This window comes from Amblyomma mixtum, chromosome 1 (genome assembly GCF_055824585.1).
Source record: "Amblyomma mixtum isolate Tamu chromosome 1, ASM5582458v1, whole genome shotgun sequence".
Lineage (NCBI taxonomy): Eukaryota > Metazoa > Arthropoda > Arachnida > Ixodida > Ixodidae > Amblyomma > Amblyomma mixtum.
This window is the reverse complement of record NC_143012.1, coordinates 138,402,469-138,424,243: the sequence shown is the minus strand read 5'-3', so window position 1 is coordinate 138,424,243 and position 21,775 is coordinate 138,402,469. Positions and strand designations below refer to the sequence as shown.

The 21,775-nt window shown below is 50.9% G+C and overlaps 2 protein-coding genes across 5 annotated transcripts in view; one reads left to right on the top strand and one right to left on the bottom strand.

Annotated features, from left to right (window-relative positions):
* The window catches only part of LOC149367715 (putative fatty acyl-CoA reductase CG5065), a 42,285-nt gene extending 38,190 nt beyond the window's left edge, over positions 1 to 4,095 (top strand). For 3 of the 4 annotated variants that reach the window (XM_089567397.1, XM_089567399.1, XM_089567398.1), the window contains exons 10-13: positions 1,160 to 1,289; positions 2,994 to 3,121; positions 3,550 to 3,627; positions 3,829 to 4,095. In XM_089567397.1, coding sequence (XP_089423523.1) covers positions 1,160 to 1,289; positions 2,994 to 3,121; positions 3,550 to 3,627; positions 3,829 to 4,000 — 508 coding nt within the window. In that variant the 3' untranslated portion in view covers positions 4,001 to 4,095. The remainder of the gene's footprint in view (positions 1 to 1,159; positions 1,290 to 2,993; positions 3,122 to 3,549; positions 3,628 to 3,828) is intronic. The other variant, XM_089567400.1, reaches the window with a different exon arrangement.
* Positions 4,096 to 18,970: 14,875 nt separating this feature from the next.
* Positions 18,971 to 19,847, bottom strand: LOC149367714 (uncharacterized). Its single transcript, XM_089575323.1, has 3 exons — positions 19,817 to 19,847; positions 19,400 to 19,539; positions 18,971 to 19,336 (listed from the first exon to the last, which is right to left on the bottom strand). The coding sequence occupies exons 1-3, from the start codon at positions 19,845 to 19,847 to the stop codon at positions 18,971 to 18,973; spliced, it is 537 nt and encodes a 178-aa protein (XP_089431449.1).
* Between the last annotated feature and the right edge of the window lie 1,928 nt (positions 19,848 to 21,775).

Here is a 21,775-nt window from a genome sequence, read left to right as displayed (position 1 = left end):
ACGGCGGCGGCTGTCCAATCTTCTGCTTTCGGGGGTATTTATGTGTCGTCTAACCGAAGATTGAGCGTTCACCAGCTCCACCCTCGTCCATAGGGACTTACCTAGTACGTCCAGTATTACTGCGAGTGCAACGTAGGAACGTCATCGAACGGCGAGGGCGGAAGCTGTGTGAGAACCCTCTTATGCTTCCTATGGCGTCAAGGCTGCCAGAATCGAGGCCCTCCTTAGCTACTGAGCAGACAAGGAAAGAGTAAAGAGAGCTCATTATGATATACCTGAGGGAAGCCAACAACCACTGAAAGCAAGGTGCATAGGGGATTTTTTTTTTATTTGTACTGTTGAACAATGGGAAATTAATAGGGTAATTATGTTAACGATAATTCATTAGCCATCAGCTATCGGAGGTAACTGGACAGGGTTAATTGGAGAGATACAGGAGAGGCCTGTGCCCTCCAGTGGGCGTAGTCAGACTGATGGTGATGATTGCTCCTCAGTTGTTCAGCATGAGTTGATATTCTGGACACGTACGCCTGACTGATTTCTTCTGTTTTGTTGTTAATTTGAGCACTCTTTTCTGGAGATATGCACAGTCATCGACAAAAGCTTCCAGGGTGCGGTTTCACGAAAAAAAAAATCTTTCAATCAAAAGCATTTAAGCACACGGGGGAGTGCTGGCTCCATGCTCTGGACAAATACCAGCAGATTGACTAGTGAGACAACGCAGAAATATGTTTTCCTCAAACTCGCATCCTGCAAACTTTCGTCCACGACTGCACATATTCTGCGTTTTGGCATTAAACTAGAAATATTATAGCGCAAACAAAGACACGGACAAAAAAGAGAGGAAACACACACACATAGCGCTTGTGTGTGTGTTTCCTCTCTTTTTTGTCCGTGTCTTTGTTTGCGCTATAATATTTCTAATTCAATATGAACTACCAACTCGCCCAACAGGAACTTTTAATGGCATTAAACGCTCCGTTGCTAGTCAGCGCTTGTGGTGTCTGTTCTTCCTCCGTCTCTTTCGTGTTTTTTTTTGTTCTAGTGCACAGTGGCAATTAGCTGGATTGTATGTACATGTATTTCACGTGAAATTTGTGAACGAAATGACTGAGACGGACGCTAACTGCCTGCTTACGGCGGCTGTGTTCCCTATCAGCTTGTGCGACATCTACAAGAGGATCCACCGCGCCATGGGCATCCTGGAGTTCTTCGTCACCCACGAGTGGACCTTCGGCGTGGACAACCTCCGTCTCCTCATGTCGCGGCTGGAAGGGCCTGACCGCGAGGTACGCAGAGCGTTTCCGCCACGTTTCTGCATGTAAAACTCTAGTTCGGATGAGTTGGTTCATGTTGAAAGAAAAACACTGGTAATGGCGCAAGAAACGAGGACACGGAAGGCACACAAAAGACAGGACTGACGTCAACTTGCAACTGGGGTTTGCACCAAGCCTGCCTTCTGTACTACAATTAAGCCGTATCATCAAATGCATCAACGTTGTACGTACCAATCGGCAATTCATACGAACACTGGCAACGCAGTATCGCTGATCACTACAGAATCTACCCTAAACGTAACTTGGGGTGCCAACTTCTTTTCTGGCCAGCAGAAACAATAACATCAACCAAAGCAAAAAAAACAAGGCACTGGGGCATGACAAGTCTACACTAACAAATTATCAAACGCGTGATTCGATGCTTGCTCTTTTTCACTTTCACCACGCGTTTCATAATTTGTTAGTGTAGACTTGTCATGCCCCAGTGCCTTGTTTTTTGCTTTGGTTGATGTTGTTATCGTTTCTGCTGGCCAGAAAAGAAGTTGGCATCCCAAGCTCTGTTTAGGGTAGATTCTGTAGTGATCAGCGATACTGTGTTGCCAGCGTTCGTATGAATTTCCGATTTATATGTACAACGTTGATGCATTTGTTGATACGGCTTGGTTGTGGTACAAAAGGTAGGCTTGGTGCAATAAACCCCAGTTGGAAGTTGGCATCAGTCCTGTCTTTTGTATGCCTTCCGTGTCTTCGTTTCTTGCGCCATTACCAGTTTTTTCTTTCAACATATTTCTGCATGGGACCGCGTTTTGGTACTTTAGAGAAATCGTCGCCGTCATTATTCTCGGCGCACGTTTTGTTCAGTCATCACAGTCACAACTCGACGTCATTTGCCAGCACCAGAACTTTTTCAATTCTATAAACGATTTTGTCCGAGGGAGTTTTCAGGGCTTTCACACACGTTGAAGAAAGCGGCTGCAGCATTAAGGAGACGTATGCGCATGTTGGTGTAAGCCTGCAATTGGCTACCTGCGAGCCTGCAGGTGCCCTCCAGCGCTCTATCAAATTTCAGCTTCTTTATTGGCAAATACCGGAACAAATGCGCGAGTTCTAAGAGGCTTAACATTTCTTACGGCGTTAAGGGTCAACATTGAGTCTGACACTTGGAAGAAGTTTGGTGGCCGTGCCTACTATAAGGTGGCATTGACCCTTTTCCTTGACGTCACAAATTCGCTTGTGCTCTTGTTTATGCGATGTGTCTGAGACTAACAAAACTGGTAGCTTTTGCTTGTTTTTTTTTAACCACATAATTCATCTCCTTCCCGTTGTACGCTGGACCCTCTCGCCACAAAGCTATATTGAACAATTTCACTGGAGCGAAACTGCGATTTCTTTTGGTGCGCTCTTGAGACCAGCGCGAGGATTCGTTTGCAGAAAAATATTTTAAAAGTCTTGCTTCCCTGACAACTTTAGCGCGCCTTGATAAAACAGCCAGTGTAAATACAGCGATGCAGGGAAAAAAAATCTTCGGAGAGCGGGTGCAGCTGTCAGGCTGTGCGAGGGCGGGAGGCGTCGGACTCAAATGAGGGAAGTCGGTACTGGCGCTGACACGACGTGCTTTTTCGGACAATCTGAGAGGCGAACTTCTAGTGCCAAACTTCTTTCAGAAACTAAATATAGGATTACAAAATTTTCTCGTTTCTTTTTTTCTCATTTCAGACATTCGATTTCGACATCCGCTCCATCGACTGGGTGGATTACATGGAACAGTACATACTGGGCGTGCGAAGGTACGTGTTGAAGGAGGACCCTTCAACGATCCCAGCCGCCCGAAGAAACCTCAACAGGTACGCAGCGCTTTGCATTTGCACTGAGCACATGCTGGGAAAACTCTTTTTTTCTCTTATTTCTTTCTGCAAGGTGAAGCTGCACGCCCTGCACACTCCGCACAGGTTTTGAAAGCTTTTGCATGCACGTAGGACGGTAAACAACTTGAAGGGTTTTAAATGCCGTCGATAGGTATCGGCATAAGTACCTTAGGAATGACAAGAGAGTGAATTCATTTTTCTCCTTTTTGGCCTACTTACAACCATTCGTTCGAAACGGCACTCGTTTGGGTACGCACTCTATGCCGCATTGCACGCACACAGCATCACTTTCTCTGATCGGGGGCTTCGCGGCCAAGCGCAAACGGTCAGGGGTGCAGGCTAAGCTGGCTAGGACATTTTCTCGCAAGCCTAAACATGGCATGTCTAACCCCCCCTCTCCCTAACAGCCACAATGATGGAATCTCTCAGACAAAACCAACCTCGTGGACCTCCTTGTGTAACAGCGCCTCTGAGCCGGCCCAAAGGTGAGCTTGCCAAGAAACTGTGCCGGCCACCCGAGCTGCAGTAACACTGGGCCGGCCAGCTTGCATGCCACGCGCTTCTGACCCGCACCCAGCTTCATAGCACGCTGCGTCACGTACACTGCTTGCGCTGCGGCTTGGCGCTGCTCGCTCCTCTGTGGGCCTTCGCAGCTCGTCCTGACTCCGTGGCCTCCCCTGTTGCAGGATCTACTACATCACAATGCTCGCCCAGCTCCTCTTCGTGGCCGGCCTCATCAGGCTGTTGGTGAAGCACACGCGGACATTCAATGACCTCTGGTGGAACCTCGTCTCGAACGCCCTTCAGCTGGCAGTGCGAATCTCCCTGGCGCTGCAGTCGCTCTCATCGCGTCACTGAGGGCGGACTCCACCACCACGTCGACGGCTGTACATTTCGCGCTGGCTATAAATGCGGCTTTCTTATTTTTTTATTAAAACTTGCTAATAAACCGCTGACTCGCTCTTTTATTCGCCGTGCCTGAGAGCTGGGCGTGTGCGTGCGGAAAGAGAACAAGCGTCGTTGCTGAATGAACTGAGCGCAAGAGACACGCCGAGACAGCAGTGAAGGCATAAAAAAAATAATTCATGGCGCAAACGTGACTAAGAGGACAGCCTGCCTTAACCGGATTACAGACTTCTGTCTATAAAGTCTATACACTGTCTATAGACTAATCCTAGACAACTGTTTATAAGTACCACAAGTGCCATAGACAGTCTATAGACAGTCTATAGATTTATGGCCATACACTTTTAGTAGACTTTTGTCTATAGACTATGAATAGACAAAAAGCGATATATAGTCTACAGACCATTTTTATAAGGGCGAGCCCTCTCGTATATATTTTCTTGCTCTAACAATATCCTGTCCAGACTTAAGTATGAAACCTAACGTCATGAACTTCCTGAAGTTCGCACCTTTTACTACATATTGTCACCGACTCTTGAAGACGAAGGCTCCAGCGTGCAAGCCGCCCCGAAGGATCTTTCTGGTTCGCTAGCCAACACAGCGAATGGTGATCACTGACAACTCGAAACGGGCGGCCGTATAAATATGGACGAAATTTCGTCACTGCCCACACAATTGCCAGGCATTCTTTTTCAGTAGTGGAATAGTTCGCCTCCGAGCGTGACAAGGTGCGGCTTGCGTATGCGATTACGCGTTCGAGACCATCCTGCCACTGCACAAGGACCGCACCGAGGCCGATGTTGCTGGCGTCTGTGTGCAGTTCAGTATCGGCTGACTCGTCGAAGTGGCCAAGGATGGGCGTACTTTGCAGACGAGTCCGGAGGTCTTCGAAGGCCTGTTGCTCCTGGCCCCAGAAAAACGGTTCGGCATCTTTCGTGAGGCGGATGAGGGGCTCAGCAATCTGGGAGAAGTTCCGCACAAAACGCCGATAATAGGCGCAGAGGCCCAGAAAGCGGCGCACACTTCGCTTATCGGTTGGCATGGGAAAAGCAGCGACGGCGGCTGTCTTATCGGGATCAGGGCTTACTCCCTTAGCGCTCACGATGTGGCCCAGAAACTTCAACTCCTGGAAAGCGAAGTGACACTTTTCGGGCTTGAGGGAAAGACCGGCCGAACGAATTGCGGCGAACACGACGCGCAGGCGCCTCAGGTGCTCTTCGAACGTAGCGGAGAAGATGACAACGTCATCCAGGTAGACGAGGCAGGACTGCCATTTTAGGTCGGCAAGCACGGTGTCCATCATTCTCTGGAAGGTGGCAGGAGCCGAGCACAGTCCGAAAGGGAGCACCCGGAATTCGTACAGGCCATCCGGTGTAATAAAGGCGGTGTTTTCCCGGTCGCGTTCGTCCACCTCGATCTGCCAATAGCCACTACGTAAATCTAGTGACGAGAAATACGTGGCGTGGCGTAGCCTGTCCAGGGAGTCATCAATCCGCGGCAGAGGATAAACGTCCTTTTTGGTGACTTTGTTGAGACGGCTGTAATCAACACAGAACCGTAGGGTGCCATCCTTTTTCGCCACAAGAACAACAGGCGATGCCCACGGGCTCGTCGACGGCTGTATCACGTCGTCCTGGAGCATTTCTTGAACTTGTCGGCGAATAGCGTCACGTTCCTTCGAAGAGACCCGATAAGGCGGCTGGTATAACGGTCGCTGGTTTGCGTCAACAATAATGCGATGCTTTGTGAGCGGAGTCTGCCTAACTTTAGAGTTCGAGGCAAAACAGTCGCGGAAAGAGTCGATAATACTCTCCAGGCAGCGTTTCTGATGAGACGGGAGATTCGGGTTGACGTCGGTCTTTATGGGAGTGGTCGGTGCCTCTACTGATGCCGGGATTTGGGACAACGCGTGCTGTCCCGCGAATTCACAAAGTTCTTCGAAATACGCAATAGCTGTTTTGCCAGGCAAACACTGAGGTTCAGAACCAAAATTGGTCACCAGAAGTTCGGTTCGCCCACTGTTCAATTCAATAATTCCGCGAGCAACACAGACTTGCCGACCAAGGAGCAGCGAGATGTTGGTTTCAGCGATGCCACGAGTGCTGGGGCTGTTATCGCACTCTACGGTAACAAACATGCTGGCTCTTGACGGGATTACTACCTGGTCGGCACAGACGCATAGCTTAGCCCTGCGTGGCTCGGTATCGTCGTCGACAGGGCCTTGGGTGGAAAACGACACGATGAGCTCCTGTATATTGATAACGGCACCGTACTCTTGAAGAAAATCCAAACCGAGTATGAGGTCCTTAGAGCAATCGGGTAACACAGCAAAGCAACCAGGGAAAGTTACTCCGCGAATCTGGATTCGCGAAGTGCAGACACCGATCGGAGTTACGACGTGGCCACCAGCTGTCCGGACCTGCGGCCCAGACCAAGGGGTCAGTACCTTCCTCAGGGCCGTGGCTAACCGACTGCTCATTACAGAAAAATCGGCGCCGGTATCCACCAGTGCAGTAACGTCGTGGTTGTCAGCGGATACAGGAATTTCGGCAGAAACCAGTCGGTCGCAGCGCGTCGTTGAGGTCGTCGGGTCAGGTCGTCGTCGGTCGGAGCGTCGCGGCGAATCTTCGAATGGAGGCTCTTGACACGGTCCAGTAGCGGCGGCCCTACCCCCGGAGGACGCCGTCTTCAGTTTTCCCGACGAGGGGACGCACCTCTGAACTGGCCAGAGGTCGATGGGCGGCCGGGCGAAGAGAACCGCCTTGGGGATGGCGATCTGGACTGGCGCCGCTGCGGGGTCGAGGACTGCACGTTATCAGCCAGGTACAGCTCGATATCCCGTGGTCTTTCACCGTAGCGCTGTCGAGGTGGTCAGGTGAAAACCCTCTTAAACCCATTCTGCGGTAGGGGCAGTGGCGGAGGATGTGGCCGGGCTCCCCGCAGTGGTAACAGAGCGGCCGATTGTTTGGCGTACGCCACACGTGCGCTTTGCTCATGCGGGGCCTGTACTCCTGCGGCACAGATGGTACTGCTGCGCTCGGGTACTGCAGTGATGGCACTGGCATGGGAACGACGGGGGAAAAGGCTTGCATCGCTGGCCCAGGACTTCGTAGTGCCTCGCTGTACGTCATAACAGAGGGCGCCGGGTGTGGAGCTGGGGGCGGCTGCACAGCTCGCCGGATTTCGTCACGGACTACGTCCGTTACGGCAGCGACACTGGCCTGTGGAGCTTCCAAGCGAAGTTTCGCCAATTCCTCGCGCACAACGCTTCTTACAAGCTCCCGAAGCTCCTCGGCGGGCAGCGACGTAGGCGTGTACTGGGAAGCGGCTGCTACAGTAGCCTCACGTCCGTAGTGCGCGCCCCGTTCCTGCAGAGAGCGCTCGATACTCGTTGCCTCCCTTGTGAAGTCGGCCACTGTTCTTGGCGGGTCACGGACAAGTCCGGCAAATAGCTGTTCTTTTACGCCGCGCATTAAGTGGCGCACCTTCTTCGCTTCTGGCATAGCAGGGTCGGCCCGATTGAACAGACGCGTCATGTCCTCGACGAACATCGCGACGCTCTCGTTGGACTGCTGGGACCTCGAGTGCAGAGCGATTTCAGCCTTTTCTTTTCTTTCGTTGGTGGTAAACGTCGCTAGGAGTTCTCGACGAAACACTTCCCAGGTGGTAAAGGAGGCTTCGTGATTTTCAAACCATGTTTTGGCTGACTCCTGCAGCGCAAAGTAGACATTGCGCAATTTGCGCTCGCCGTCCCATTCGTTGAAGCCCGCCACTCGGTCAAAGCTGACCAACCAGTCTTCTACGTCCTCGAACCTGTCCCCGTGGAACGGCGGCGGCGACCGAGGTGCGTGAAGGACGAATGGCGGGGCATTCCCGGAATGCTGAGTCGTCTGGCTAGCCACAGTTGAGGTCATTGCTCTTACCGCCCTTACCGGCGCTGTCAGTTGGCTGAACTCCGGTTGTAGGCCTCGCAGACGGCGGCTCGCTTTGTGGACGGGTGTTGTGTCCACGCGTGGAGAACAGGTGTCGAGAGTGTCCTCGCAATCCGAGTACATGGGACGTTACCCAGCGGCTCCACCAAATATGTCACCGACAAACGGGTGAAGAAATAGCCCAGGTCTAATTAGACGAGGTGGGCGTGCCAGCCAGCAGGCAGCTCGAGCGAGGAAGAAGACGATCTTCGATCACCTCGAATGCCCAAGACTTGGCAAGTCCCTGCTTAAACAGTTCGGCCGCGGTACGGCGCCACTGATTGGTCGGGCGGTGGCAATATCATCCATTTCATTTCATTTTATTGCCTTAAAGACCAGGTGACTGGTGTTACATAACGGGTGGAAACAAACGTTGGCATAACCAAGTGTCAGTACAACGAAAGGTGGCTTGCAGCATTTTCGGCGAACGCGGACGAGGACGTGATGACAGCGACGTCGTTGGATAGGTCGCTCCAGCCTGCAGCAGCACGGGGGAAAAAAATGAAGTGGCAAAGCTGAAAGTGCGGCCACGTGGAGGGGAAAATTGAAGTGAAAGACGTGTGCTGTGTGAGATGCGGGATGGTGGGGCAATGTAGGGTGTGCTGTCAAGTGAACTGTGATGGAAAAACCTGTGAAAACATTTTTCAGTTTGAGTTGGCATACTGTATTGAGGCCTGGGGCCTTACATACCCATTGTACATATATTGATCCCGTGGTAAGGCTGCAAAAGAAAGGGCTCTTAGACTGATCAATTTTTGTTGCACCTAGAACTCCATCGCGGACTTTGTTTAAACAAAATAACATTAAGCCACTAACTAGCCTAAAAGGCTATCGTTTAGCATTTTTTGTAAACAATGTTGTTTGCAATCCTAACACATTTCCTTTAGTTTCATACAAGCCGCCTCCGTCCAGTTCTCGTTCACCCGCTCATGGAAAGTACTTGCTTCCAATATCTAACAATCATTATGGTCATCGATGTCTCCGTTTTTGTGGTGTCAAAATTTGGAATGCTATACCGTGCTCAGTCATATCTTCACCTAATACATTTAGAGCCCTGAAGAATTTTTTCCGTAACACAGAAGCGTCTCAGTAAAGCGACACTATATGCGTCTGTGTCGTGGCATATTACTGTTAATCTATTGAACGTGGCATTCTGGTTTCGTTATTGGTTATTGGGGTTTTACGTCCCAAAGCACCTCAGGCTATGAGGGACGCCGTAGTGAAAGGCTCCGGAAATTTCGGCCACCTGGGGTTCTTTAACGTGCACTGACATCGCACAGCACACGGGCCTCTAGAACTTCACCTTCATCGAAATTCAGCCGCCGCGGCCGGGATCGAACCCACGTCTTTCGGGCCAGCAGCCGAGCGCTGTAACCACTGAGCCACCGCGGCGGGGCTAACGTGGCATTCTGAATGTAGAATGGCATTTCTTTTTTCTTTGGTATGTAGAAGGAGGCCGGGAATGCGTCGAGGTCGGCGATGGAGCGGGGCGACCAAGACCAACACGATCTGCGCGATGGCAATCCCACAACCGCTTCTTCGTCGGCGTCCAGCGAAGGGGCCCATCTTCTTCACAATGCCCCCCAGAGAAAAAGGAGCCATCCTGGCGACTTAAGGGGACGAAGATACGATGGGGTCGTAGAACGGCTTAAGGCGCTGCACATGTACAGTTTCACGGCCACGGCGCCGAAGATCAGAAGGTGATGTAAGAGGCTCAACAATGTAATTGACTGGCGAAGTGCGCTCGACGACACGGTAGGGCCAATGGTACTTGGAGAGCAGTTTTGTTGAGAGGCCGGGACTGCTGGATGGAACCCATAGCCACACGAGCGAGCCGGGCTCGAAGTGTAGTGCATTCTTCTGAGTGGTGTCATGGTGATGTTTTTGGCGCCATTGAGAGTCGGCCGTGAACGATCGGGCAATCTGGCGGCATTCTTCGACGTGCCGTGCAGCTTCGGTAACGGTGGTACATTCAGAGGCATCAGGTTTGTAGGGGAGCACTGTATCAAGGGGAGCAGATGGATGCCGACCGTAAAGCAAAAAGAACGGAGAGAAACCCGTGCTGGATTGCGTAGCAGTGTTGTATGCATAGGCTGCACAATGTCCCAGTCGGTGTGATCGGATCCAACGTACTTCGCGAACTTGTCACCGAGGGTGCGATTAAATCGTTCAGTAAGACCGTTTGTTTGCGGATGGTAGGCGGTGCAAGTGCAGTGAATGACTTTGCACTGAGCGAGCAGGGCTTGAACGACGCCAGATAAGAAAGCACGGCCTCTGTCGCTGAGCAATTCGCGAGGAGCACCGTGACGGAGAATGAAGTGCGTCAATAAGAAACCGGCCACATCACGGGCTGTTGCAGCTGGGAGCGCGGCGGTTTCGGCATATCTCGTCAGATGGTCAACAGCGACAATGACCCAGCGATTGCCGGCAGCTGTGTACGGAAGAGGGCCGTAGAAGTGAATGCCAATGCGGTCGAAGGGTCTAAGCGGACATATGAGAGGCTGTAACTCACCAGCCGAATGTTGAGAGGCAGGTTTGCGGCGTTGGCAAGCCAGGCACGATCAGACGTACCGAAGAACCGAGTTGTACATACCGCGCCAATAGTAGCGAAGACGGATTCGAGTGTACGTCTTGAAAACTCCGGCGTGACCGCACTGCGGATCGGCGTGGAAAGCTGTACATACTTCGGTCCGTAGATGGCGCGGGATCACGAGGAGCTATTTTCGTCCAGTTGAATTGTAGTTGTGCCGGTAAAGGAGGTGATCCCGAATCCCGTAGTGGGAAGCTTGGCGGCGAACGGCGCGTGAAGGGGTAACTTGCGAATGGTTGGAGAGGTAGTCAGTAAGAGAGGCGATCCATGGGTCCTTTCGTTGTTCGGCGGGCATGTCACTGACGTCGAGCGTAAACGCCACGGGGTCCAAGGCAGAGAGGCTGGCAAGGTCGGCTGGAAGCGGCGAGCGAGACAAAGCGTCGGCGTCTGTATGCTTGCGACCAGATCGGTAAACGACACGGATATTATATTCTTGGAGACGAAGAGCCCATCGTGCCAACCGGCCGGAGGGATCTTTGAGCGATGAAAGCCAGCAGAGTGCATCAGTGACTACATCAAAAGGACGGCCGTAAAGGTAAGGTCGAAACATTGTGAGTGCCCAGACAACGGCCAAGCACTCCTTTTCCGTTACTGAGTAGTTAGTTTCGGCTTTCGTGGGAGTACGGCTGGCATAAGCGACCACGTATTCGCCGAATCCAGAGGGGCGCTGAGCAAGCACAGCGCCGAGGCCGACACCACTGGCGTCTGCGTGCACTTCGGTGGGCGCCTGGGGGTCAAAATGGCGCAGGATGGGCGGAGCTGTGAGGAGGCGGCACAAGGTATTGTAGGCGGCGTCGCATGCCGGTGACCACAGGGAAAAGTCTGAGTTATGGCCAAGGAGCTGAGTCAGCGGGGCAACAATGGAAGCAAAGTTCCGTATAAAACGCCGAAAGTATGAGCACAAGCCCAAGAAGCTCCTGAGTTGCTTAATGGTAGCAGGTTTCGGGAAGGCAGTCACAGCTCGAAGTTTGGCGGGATCAGGGCGGATACCCCCCTTGGACACAACGTGGCCTAAAATAGTCAGCTCACGAGCAGCGAAACGACACTTCTTCAAGTTGAGCTGCAGACCGGCATTCGCAAGAAATGTCAAGACCTCTTTCAGGCGAGAGAGGTGGGTCGCAAAGTCCGGCGAGAACACCACGATGTCGTCAAGGTAACACAGGCACGTCTTCCACTTCAGGCCACGCAGAATAGTGTCCATCATACGCTCGAATGTAGCAGAAGCATTACACAGACCGAAAGGCATGACGGTAAATTCAAAGAGGCCATCGGGGGTGACAAATGCGGTTTTAGGGCGATCTTCCGCAGCCATGGGTACCTGCCAGTAACCGGAGCGTAAATCGAGTGAAGAAAAGAGTTCAGCGCCTTGTAAACAGTCCAATGCATCATCTATACGCGGTAGAGGGTACACATCTTTCCGCGTGATTTTATTTAGGCGACGGTAGTCAACGCAGAAGCGAATAGAACCGTCTTTCTTCCTCACCAGGACTACAGGAGAGGCCCACGGACTGCTAGAAGGCTCGATCACGCCATTCTGAAGCATAGTGTCAACTTGGGCTTCAATAACTCGGCGCTCGGTGGCAGAGACACGATAGGGGCGCTGGCGCAGAGGAGCATGAGAACCGGTGTCAATGTGGTGGGCGACAGTTGATGTGCGGCTCAAAGCAGGCTGATGAAAGTCGAATGAAGAACGGAACTGATGAAGCAGTGCGAGAAGTTCACTGCGTTGAGGACCAGGAAGATTGGCGTCGATGGAGCGGAGGAAAACGTCAGGAGACGACTGGTCCGGTGCAAGAACAGGTGGTGTGAGTGCAGCCAAGTCACCAGGCTGCGAAGCGGTGGTTGCGTCAGCAGTGAGAATGGAATCAATGAGCTGTACGGTGCCGAGGCATTCGCCACGACGCAGGGAGACGGGAATGGAGAACGGATTAGAAATCCAGAGCGCGGTGAGGCCAGCTGATATAGAAAGTACGGCATAAGGCAGGGGAAGACTTTTGCGGTTTAGAAAGATGGGCGAGGGTGTGAAAAGGACATCGGTACTGCGGGGAAAATCACAAGCGGTGGGCACAAGGACGAAAGAGCACGCAGGGAGGTCAATATCTTCGGCAACGACGACTTTCGGAGAAGGAACATTCGGCAACAGTACGTCAAGCGCAAAAAACTCCAGTTCGGCACGTGCACAGTTGATCACCGCATTATTGCGCGACAGAAAATCCCAGCCCAAGATAAGATCATGAGAGCAGGAAGGCAAAACGACAAACTCTATTGCGTACACAGCTTCCTGAATGACGACTCGTGCTGTGCACACCGCTATAGGGTTGACAGGCTGAGCACTTGCCGTGCAAAGTGAGAATCCTGAAATAGGTGTCGTTACTTTGCGCAATGAACGGCAAAGACTTGCAGCCATGGCAGAAACAGCAGCGCCGGTGTCGACCAGAGCCAGTACCATAACGCCCTCAACAGAAACTTCAAGCAGATTCGCGGGAGATACGTGAGGCCTTGGACAGTTCGCTCGTTGCGCAGTTCTCGCCTCAGGAACTGCGGCATTCAGTTTTCCTCTTGCGGAAGATTGGGACGCCGTCGCAGAGGAGACAGGGAGCGGCGACGCGGCGAGGTTGAGCGGCGAGGAGAAAAGGAGCCACGGTCATTCGCGACGGAACTTGCAGATGGATCGGCGGCTGCGTACGAATTTCGCGGCGGCTGCCAGAAAGCTGACATTCGGCGCGGTACAAAATCGTCGTGAGTGCGATTTCTGTAGTACCGGGCAACATGGCCAGCAAACCCACAGGAATAACAGATGGGACGGTTGTCACTTGTTCGCCATGGATTGCGGCGCTGCGGAGGAGGTGGAATAAAAGGCTGTGGCGCCGGAAGAAATTCCTGTACAGGTCCTGGAGGCGTAGCGTAGACCAAAGGGTAGCTAGCTGGCCGTGGTCAGGCAGCGACGGCAGCGTACGTCAGCGGTGCGACAGGAGCGGGCGTCATTGGTGAAGCGGCAGGGGCGTCGGCGTATGCGAGGGGCTTCACGGCTGGTGCGGGCTGAGGCATGGGAGCTGGTGGAACGACAGAGGGAAGGGCCTCTGCCACGCGGTCGGCAATGACCTATCGAAGCGGCGCCAAATTTTGGGACAGCTCGCAGTTCGTCGGAAGTAAAGATATCTGGCGAGCAACTTCCTCCCGGATGAAGTCTTTGAGCTGCTGCAGCAGCGTGGAGCTCCCAGATGTAGAGGAGAGACCAGAAAGTGGTTCCACGGGCCCGGAAGGTGGTGGAATGATGAGGCGCTGCTTGCGCAACTAATCGTAGCTCTAGCAAAGGTTGACACCTTGAGCAACAGTAGTGAGATCCCGGGACGTTAACATTTGAAAGGCGTCATGTTCGATGCCCTTCAGGATGTGCTTGATCTTGTCTTTTTCTGACATCTGTGCGTTGACGCGACTGCAGAGATGGACCACATCTTCAATATAACTTGTGAATGTTTCGCCGAGCCGCTGTGATCGATCGTGCAGGCGTTGTTCGGCGCGTAGTTTGCGTACAACGGGACGACCAAATACCGTGATAAGGTTAGCCTTGAATGTGTCCCACGTCGTCATATCGGCTACGTGGTTACGATACCACAAGTTGGCAACTCCGGTCAAATAAAAGATGACATTTGTTAACTTAGTGACGTCGTCCCACTTATTGTAGGAACTCGCTCGCTCGTATGAAGCAAGCCAGTCATCGCAGCCTGTGTCGTCGGTGCCGCTAAAGAGTGCAGGGTCGCGCTGGCGTAAGGAGCCAGAGCAGACAACCGGCTGGGGCATCGGGCGGCCGGTGGGTGTTCGTCTTCAGCCATACGAGCTCGTCTTGGCATACGTGAGGCAAGAAGACTACCCAGCACCTCCACCAAATGTAGATGAAGGAGGCCGGGAATGCGTTGAGGTCGGCGATGGAGCGGGGCGACCAAGACCAACACGATCTGCGCGATGTTGTTGTTGTAGCCTATGACAGAATGGCACATACCCACTCTGGGGGATCGGCCAAGAATCGGGAGGTAAAGGTTGGTTGGTTGGTTGGTATAAAAGGAAAGCACACGGGAGAGGAACACCGGGGGAGTCTACCACAAGAAGGGCACGGAGAGGATGGGAAAAGAAAAATTAAAAAAAAGAAGAAAAAAAACAAGGGACTGCCATCTGTGCGATGGCAATCCCACAACCGCTTCTTCTTCATCGGCGTCCAGCGAAGGTGTCCATCTTCTTCTTCATCTTCACAGGTAATATGTTTGTGATACGTTAGTGTTTCAGTTTGTATGACGTTGTTTCGTAATGAAACTGTTTTATTCTACCCCTTTGCGACACGCATTAGGATATAGCCATCGGAAAAATGTGAAGCTGCCTGTGTATGCTCTTGTTAACCAATACTTCACAAAAAAAGCATAAACAACCCGATACCTTAAGTAATTAATAAATTAGGTCGCGTCCTCATATGTACACAGTGTGACTCAATACAACTAAGTCAGCAAAAGATAACTGAAGGCTTTATTGCACGAAAATGTTACAGGTTGAGCAATAAAACATACATTTATTGGTCTCGAGTGGTAAGGAAGACTTTTTTGTTCAGCCTTCTTCTTTACTTGGTGTGATATTCAAAAAAACAGTCATTAGTGGCGGAGAGGCACAGAAAAACTTCACACTTTCTGCATCGAACTCGAGAATTGGAATTGCATCCAGGTTTTCGGCAACGCAGGGGGAATCGCGCGTCCACGTGTTGAGGCCAGTGCTCTTTACCATCAAGTCGAACAGAGTTTGTAGGAAGAGGTCCACTATTGTGAGGTGGTTTTGACCCCTTCTGCAAACTTTCCGCACTTGGTCGTCCTCGCTTCTTCGCAAAAGTTTTGTCGGAAGCAAGCAGGCTCAAGGCAATATCAGTCAGAAACTGAAGCATGTCCATTGTGTTCTTTCGGACAAGGCCTTCAGCTGAAGCATCTCTTAAATACTCTAACCACGAGTTTGAAAGCGCAAATGAGGTGAGATGCGAAATTACCCTTACAGGCCATTTTTTTGTCTTTGCTCTAATGTGATAGAGCGACATAATAAAATCTAACTTATCTACCCTTATCTAACTTATCTTTGTCATCACTCTCCGTTCTTGACCCGTTTGTTGTTCCAAATTCGGAGGAAATTGTGAACTTTCTCTTGAAAGAGAACCCGGCTTCGTGCTCTGGTTTTAGCATAGACGTGGTTGATTTATTTTATTCTCTTCCCCATAATCAACTTTTGCAATGTGTTCAGAATTGCATCTCAGAACAGAACGATGAGTGCGTATTTCAAAATGATTGCGGCATTTCCGTTGGGTCCTTCCTGGAACTTTTATCCTTTTATCTAGAGAATACCTATGTAACGTGGGAAGGTAAAGTTTTTAAGCAAAAATCGGGAGTGTGTATTGGAGCCAAAATTGCGCCAATTCTTAGCAGCATTTTTCTCAGTTATGTTGACAGAGCAGTAGAAAGTGACTTAAATGGAAAGTGCATTAGAATTTTTCGGTATGTGGATGACTTCCTGGTTCTAGTTAGGTCTTTGGGTACTGAGTGTGTGTCTGAGGTACTTGATGTTTTTTCACAGCATGGGTCCGGACTGCGGTTTACGCATGAGATCCCTCAAAGGAACGCCTTGCAGTTCCTAGATCTGAGCTTGTCCTTCTTGCCGAACCATGTATGCTGGCGATATGCTCCCAGGAGTGAAAAGCCTCTTGTTAATTACGCGTCTTTCCATTCCAAGCTTGTGAAATTCGGTATTGTGACAGGATGTATTGGTATGGCCGTCAAAAAATCTTGTATGCATCAAATGTATGCTAGTCTTGCAGTCCAAGCCCAGAGATGTAGGGAGGCTGGGTACCCTGATTCCGTACTAGTGGCTGGTGCAGATAAGGTTCTTAGAACACTGAAATGTTCGGGTCAGCCTAAAGAAAATGCTGAGGGGAAGAAAACAGTTGTCATGCCTTATGTGCACGCGTTGTCACATCGTTTTAAAAGGGTAGGGGCCAAGTATGGCGTGAGGGTGGTTTTTTCTGCTCCTAATAAACTGGGTAGGTTAGGAGCAGCAGTTCAGAGAAAGCAGGAAGGTGCCAAACGTAAGTCGGTCTGCAAAGTTAACCATGTGAACAAGTTCGTTAATTGCAAGATGGGGGTAGTTTACCAGGGGTGGTATTCTCCCGGTGTCGCCTTTTGCGACATGTCGCATTCGCTCTTCGCTGATTGGCTCGAGCCGCGGTGACGGCGGCGTGACGACACGGACCCGCCTTCCTGCTACGTCATCGTGACGTCGCCCCAATTTACTACGCTTAGTCGAACAACGGAATGCGCTGAAGCGTTTCGCGCGAGCGACGGGCTACCGTTAGCGTACGAACGCAATCGGCAGTTGCGGCTTTTGCGCCCTTGGCGTGAAAACATGGCGACGTCCTTTCAAGCGAGAGCCGCCCGCTTCAGCCAATTCAGCAGTCCTTGCGACTCCGGTCGGCATGTTTACCGGCAACTACTGGTGTTGTTACTTTTCGCTATGACTTACCTTGCTTCGACGATAAAGTTTAAGCTGCAATTCAGCCTAGTTTTTTAGATACGCTCTCAATTCTGGAGCGCGCAAGCCTAATGGGACCTCCAGCTACACTGCTACCGTCTGCAACTGCCCGAAACGCAGCCGAAACCTAGCACAACCGTCCGGAAAGAAAGAAAAATAGATTTGGAGCTTTTTCGCGGTGTTTTATAGAGTGAAATGAAGTAAAGCGAGTTTATATTAAATTTGCAAATGTTTTTTTGAACATTAGACGTCATGTGATGGCAAATATTCTTGCTATAAAAGATACGAAACTACTGCTCCTAGTGAATCAGCAGTGGTAAATTGTCGCTTCTCGGAGTGAATGAATGCACCGCAGACGAAAGTGCCGGCGGCTTTTTCCGTTTCTTCGAGCATCTGTAAGCACTTTTTTAGGCCCCGCCCATATGCGACATGTCGCAAAAGGCGACACCGGCAGAATACCACCCCAGATTCCATTATCATGTGGTCGCACTTACATAGGCCAGACAGGCCGATGCATTAATGTTAGGCTTATGGAGCATGCTAATTCGTTGCAAAAAAAAGATACTAACTTGTCAAGTCATTGCAGTGTGTGCAAATGCGTGCCGTTCTTTGACGATACAGAATTGTTATTTTTTCATACTGACAAGATTACAAGAGAAGTCGCCGAAGCATTTCATATCACTAGAAAATCAAAAGGTTGCGTTAGCAATACTTCTTTAGCTTTGTCAAAGAAATAAATGACATTGCTGCACAAAGGGTAGCTTGAAGGCAGGTACAACACGTGTGACCAACGTGGCTTGTTGATTGTATCTCCACTTTGATGTAGTGACTGTGCGCACGTGTGCGCGTTTTTGTATGTATATATTGAAAATTTTTTCCTTCCAATAAATTCAGTTGTAAGAAAAAAAAAATCAGCGCCGTGTTTGTCTACTCCTCTTCTAGTCCTGTCGTTTAGCGCTGTTTATATGTACTTTCGCCATGGAACACCAACTCGCCCAATCTACCGTTCTTCTACAGTTTATCTACCCCACCCATGTGGCGATTATACTCTAGTGTAGCCTGTGGGCATTCCACCTCAATGCGCTCCTTTTTCGAAGAGCTCCATCTTCTCACAACCCTAGCCTCACCTGTGGAAACGAGTGTTGAGGCCACCGTCCCAAGATTGTTGTTCTTCCATCGCACAAGGGCCACGTCTCCCTTTTCGGTCACCTTGATATCGGTGCTGCCATGCTCCTCCTTTCGCATTTCTTTTTCGCCTTACAGCTTACAACCGAGCAGCCTGTTGCACCTGATTGTGCCAGTGGCAAGGATTCCACTACCTTTTAGCTCCCTCAGAAGCAACACAGACATGAAGTAATTGTCAAAGAACAACTTCAGATTGCGGAGCTGTGGGAATGACTCCACAAGTCTCATTACTACGGAGCCCCCTAGACCAAGGTAGGAGAACTCCCGGTCTATGCCTGTGCCTTTGCCCTGATACAGTTCAAAATCATGTGCCAGGCCATCGGTGCTGCACCGCACAAAGATCTTGACACCGACAGGGTTTGGTTTACTTTTCACCACCTGTTTTGCAGGGACCCTTCCTGCAAATGCCACCATCTGCTCATCAATGCAGTTATTTTCAAGCACTTTAAGCTGAAGGCACCGGAACCCAATGACATCAAGGAGCGGCCTCACCTTCCAGAACTTGTCCACGTTAGATGCATCCCTTGGCTCATTCTGGTCGGTTATGTGCAATGCGCTTCGCAGCTTAAAAAATCTATTTACCGCCATTGCATCTGCAATTGCAGAAATTCGGGTACCGCTTTGCCATTACATGCGGGCACGTGGGAATTTCAGGACTCCCATATAAATCAAAATTCCAAAAAACACTTTCATCTCTTGCACGGAGCAACAAAGTTCTGTTCCTGTGTCCTGCAAGGCATAGATATTTGTGTGCTTCGTGAAATCCTCAAAAACTTCGTCTGTGAAATACTTCATGAAGTACTTTAGCGGTTCCTCAGGCGCTGACCCGCCAAGCGGCTTGTAGGTGCACAGTGTGTCCACTGGATCGAAAGGTTTGGCGAGCCACTTGACATGTTTCGCTTTTTTCGCAGGCCTCTCGTCACTGTCACTGTGATCGTCCTCGGAGTCTGCCGGATGCACTGTAGGGTCATGCTCCTCGTCCAACGCAGTTTCCTACAAGCGTAAAGGCAAAATGACGCAAATGCTAACAACAAATTTCGCCACTTGCACACTTACCGCTTGAACTGCCTGTACGTCGGCGACTTCATCGTCAGAAAGGTCGGCGTCTGACACATCTCCATTCATGATAGCGTCGAAAAGCTGGTCGACGGAAGAGTTAGGAGCCTTTCGCCGTGTTCTAGCATGATTCTGGATACCTATAACAAGAAAAAAGGACTCAGGAAAGCAGAAAAACAACATTCGCAGCAGTTACAGAAGGATGAAGCAGCGGCCGCCTAAACAGTACATTTGAGACACGTTGTGTACACATGTACACGCCATGGTAAACATGACCACTGTTTCCTAACCAGCGGTACAATAAAAATAAATCCGCATTAACGTGATCTCTAGTGCTTATCTATTAAGTGCGCAGCATTAGTTTTGCCTTATTCAACGTTTTAACTAGATAGAAAAGATAAAGCCAAGAGCACCTACTTGACACGCCGTAGAACATGGAGACATCCATCTTGTTTTTCTGTTTTGGCACGGTCGGACTCGAGGGGGGCGCGTGCTCTTTCCTACGGCCTTCGCATTCGCCGCGGAAGCTATGCGAGTTTTTCTCCGGAAGTCACGCCGTCCGCCGCCGCCAGGGGCGCGACGACCCCACCGCTAGACAAGCGTTTGCGGGACGGCAGGCTGGAAACGCTGATTGGTCAAAAAAATATGACGTCATACGCGTGACGTCATAGGTCACGTGATATTTAATGACGTCATGTCCGGTTGGGGACAGGCATGTTTTCCCTAGATTTTCCCCCGCCACCGCTCGTCAGCGGACGGGGCTGCTCGCGAGGAGCCGAGAGGCGAGGAGGCAGCGTGCACTGCAGCGTTGCCTCCTCGGCGTGTCCCCGTCATGTCTTTCGACCCGTCGCGGTGGCTCAGTGGCTATGGCGCTCGGCCGCTGATCCGAAAGACGCGGGTTCGATCCCGGTCGGGGTGGTCGAATTTCGATGGAGGCTAAATTCTAGAGGCCCGTGTACTGTGCGATGTCAGTGCACGTTAAAGAACCCCAGGTGGTCGAAATTTCCGAACCCCTTTCACTACGGCGTCCCTCATAGCCTGACTCGTTTTGCGACGTTAAAACCCCAATAAACCATAAACCCATGTTCTTCAGTGCGCGCGCGAGATTAAAAAGCGCACCTGTCGCGCTGCGCTGTCACACTGCATGCCTGCTTCCGTGCATTTCTTGCGGACTCCTTTCAGTCATACTTAGCTATACTTTGACCAAAATGCTTCTTAAACAGTTATTTCAAGTTTTATTGCTATGTATAAAGAATATGTTTGTAGCAGGTGCGTGAGCCCGAACAAAAGAAAACTGTTTTTATTCCCCTTCAGTATTCCTGCTTATCGAGACTTAAGTATTTATATGTTGCAGTACATCTTTTTTCAGGCATCACAACTGATGTTTCGATGTGTTTGGTAATTGACTTCATTGTAGCTTCATACTTGCACCATTTAAACTCTGCACATAGCTCTTTTTTCACAAAAGGAAATGTGATTAGGTTTCTGAATAGAGCTGTGCACGGGCCGCAATTTCGAACCCGCGCCCGGCCCGGGACTTAACCTACCGACAGGAAGCCCGGCCCGACACTGAAGGACCCTGAGCACGCTCGTGCTCGGCCCGACCTGCAAAGCGGCGACGACACAAAAAGAGAATTTGAGGAAAATGAGTTTATTTCAATGACATTCAAATTTTGACCTCGCATTCCAGATCACAGTTTGGGATTATACACAAGACACAACGCATAAAGGTATAGATTTATCACTCTAAATATGCAAGTTGTTCATTGATGATGGCTTGATCGAAACAAGAGCGGCGCTCTTTCATTACGAATCCTGCGGCGCTGAAATTTTTCTCGCTGCTTGAATTGGTGGCCGCAACGGCTAATACTTCCATAGCAAGAGAAACGCTTGAAGTATGAAGGGGAATGACAGACGGGGTGTCGTAAGCCATGGATGGCGTGCCACAACAGGAAGACTTTTTGACTTGTTAGAGGATAAGCGAGCAAATAAGCGACAGGGCGGCGCTATACTGCGAATGCCGATGTGGCCGCGACGTCCCTGCTTGTACTATTCACGGGAAGGCACGGTGCTGTGTTCACTTTGCTGACAAGCGATTACGGCGAAACGCAGCACTGCGCCAGAATAGTACAAGCTGAGCCGTAGTGGAGGCGCCAGTGACATTCTTCTAATGCCTTTCATGTGGTGGCCCCCCCCCCCCCCCTCCTTCGCTCTCGCCCGCGACTATTGTCCGTCTCCCCGGCCGGAACCTGCCGGGTAGGCGGACAAGAGAGAAGGCTGCCGGCTCTGCGGTGCGCTGCGAGTGGCGAGTGGAAGAATTTAACCTTTTCCCGATGTGCTGCTGCAGCGCTACTCCGTGACCCCGCGACCTCGCGT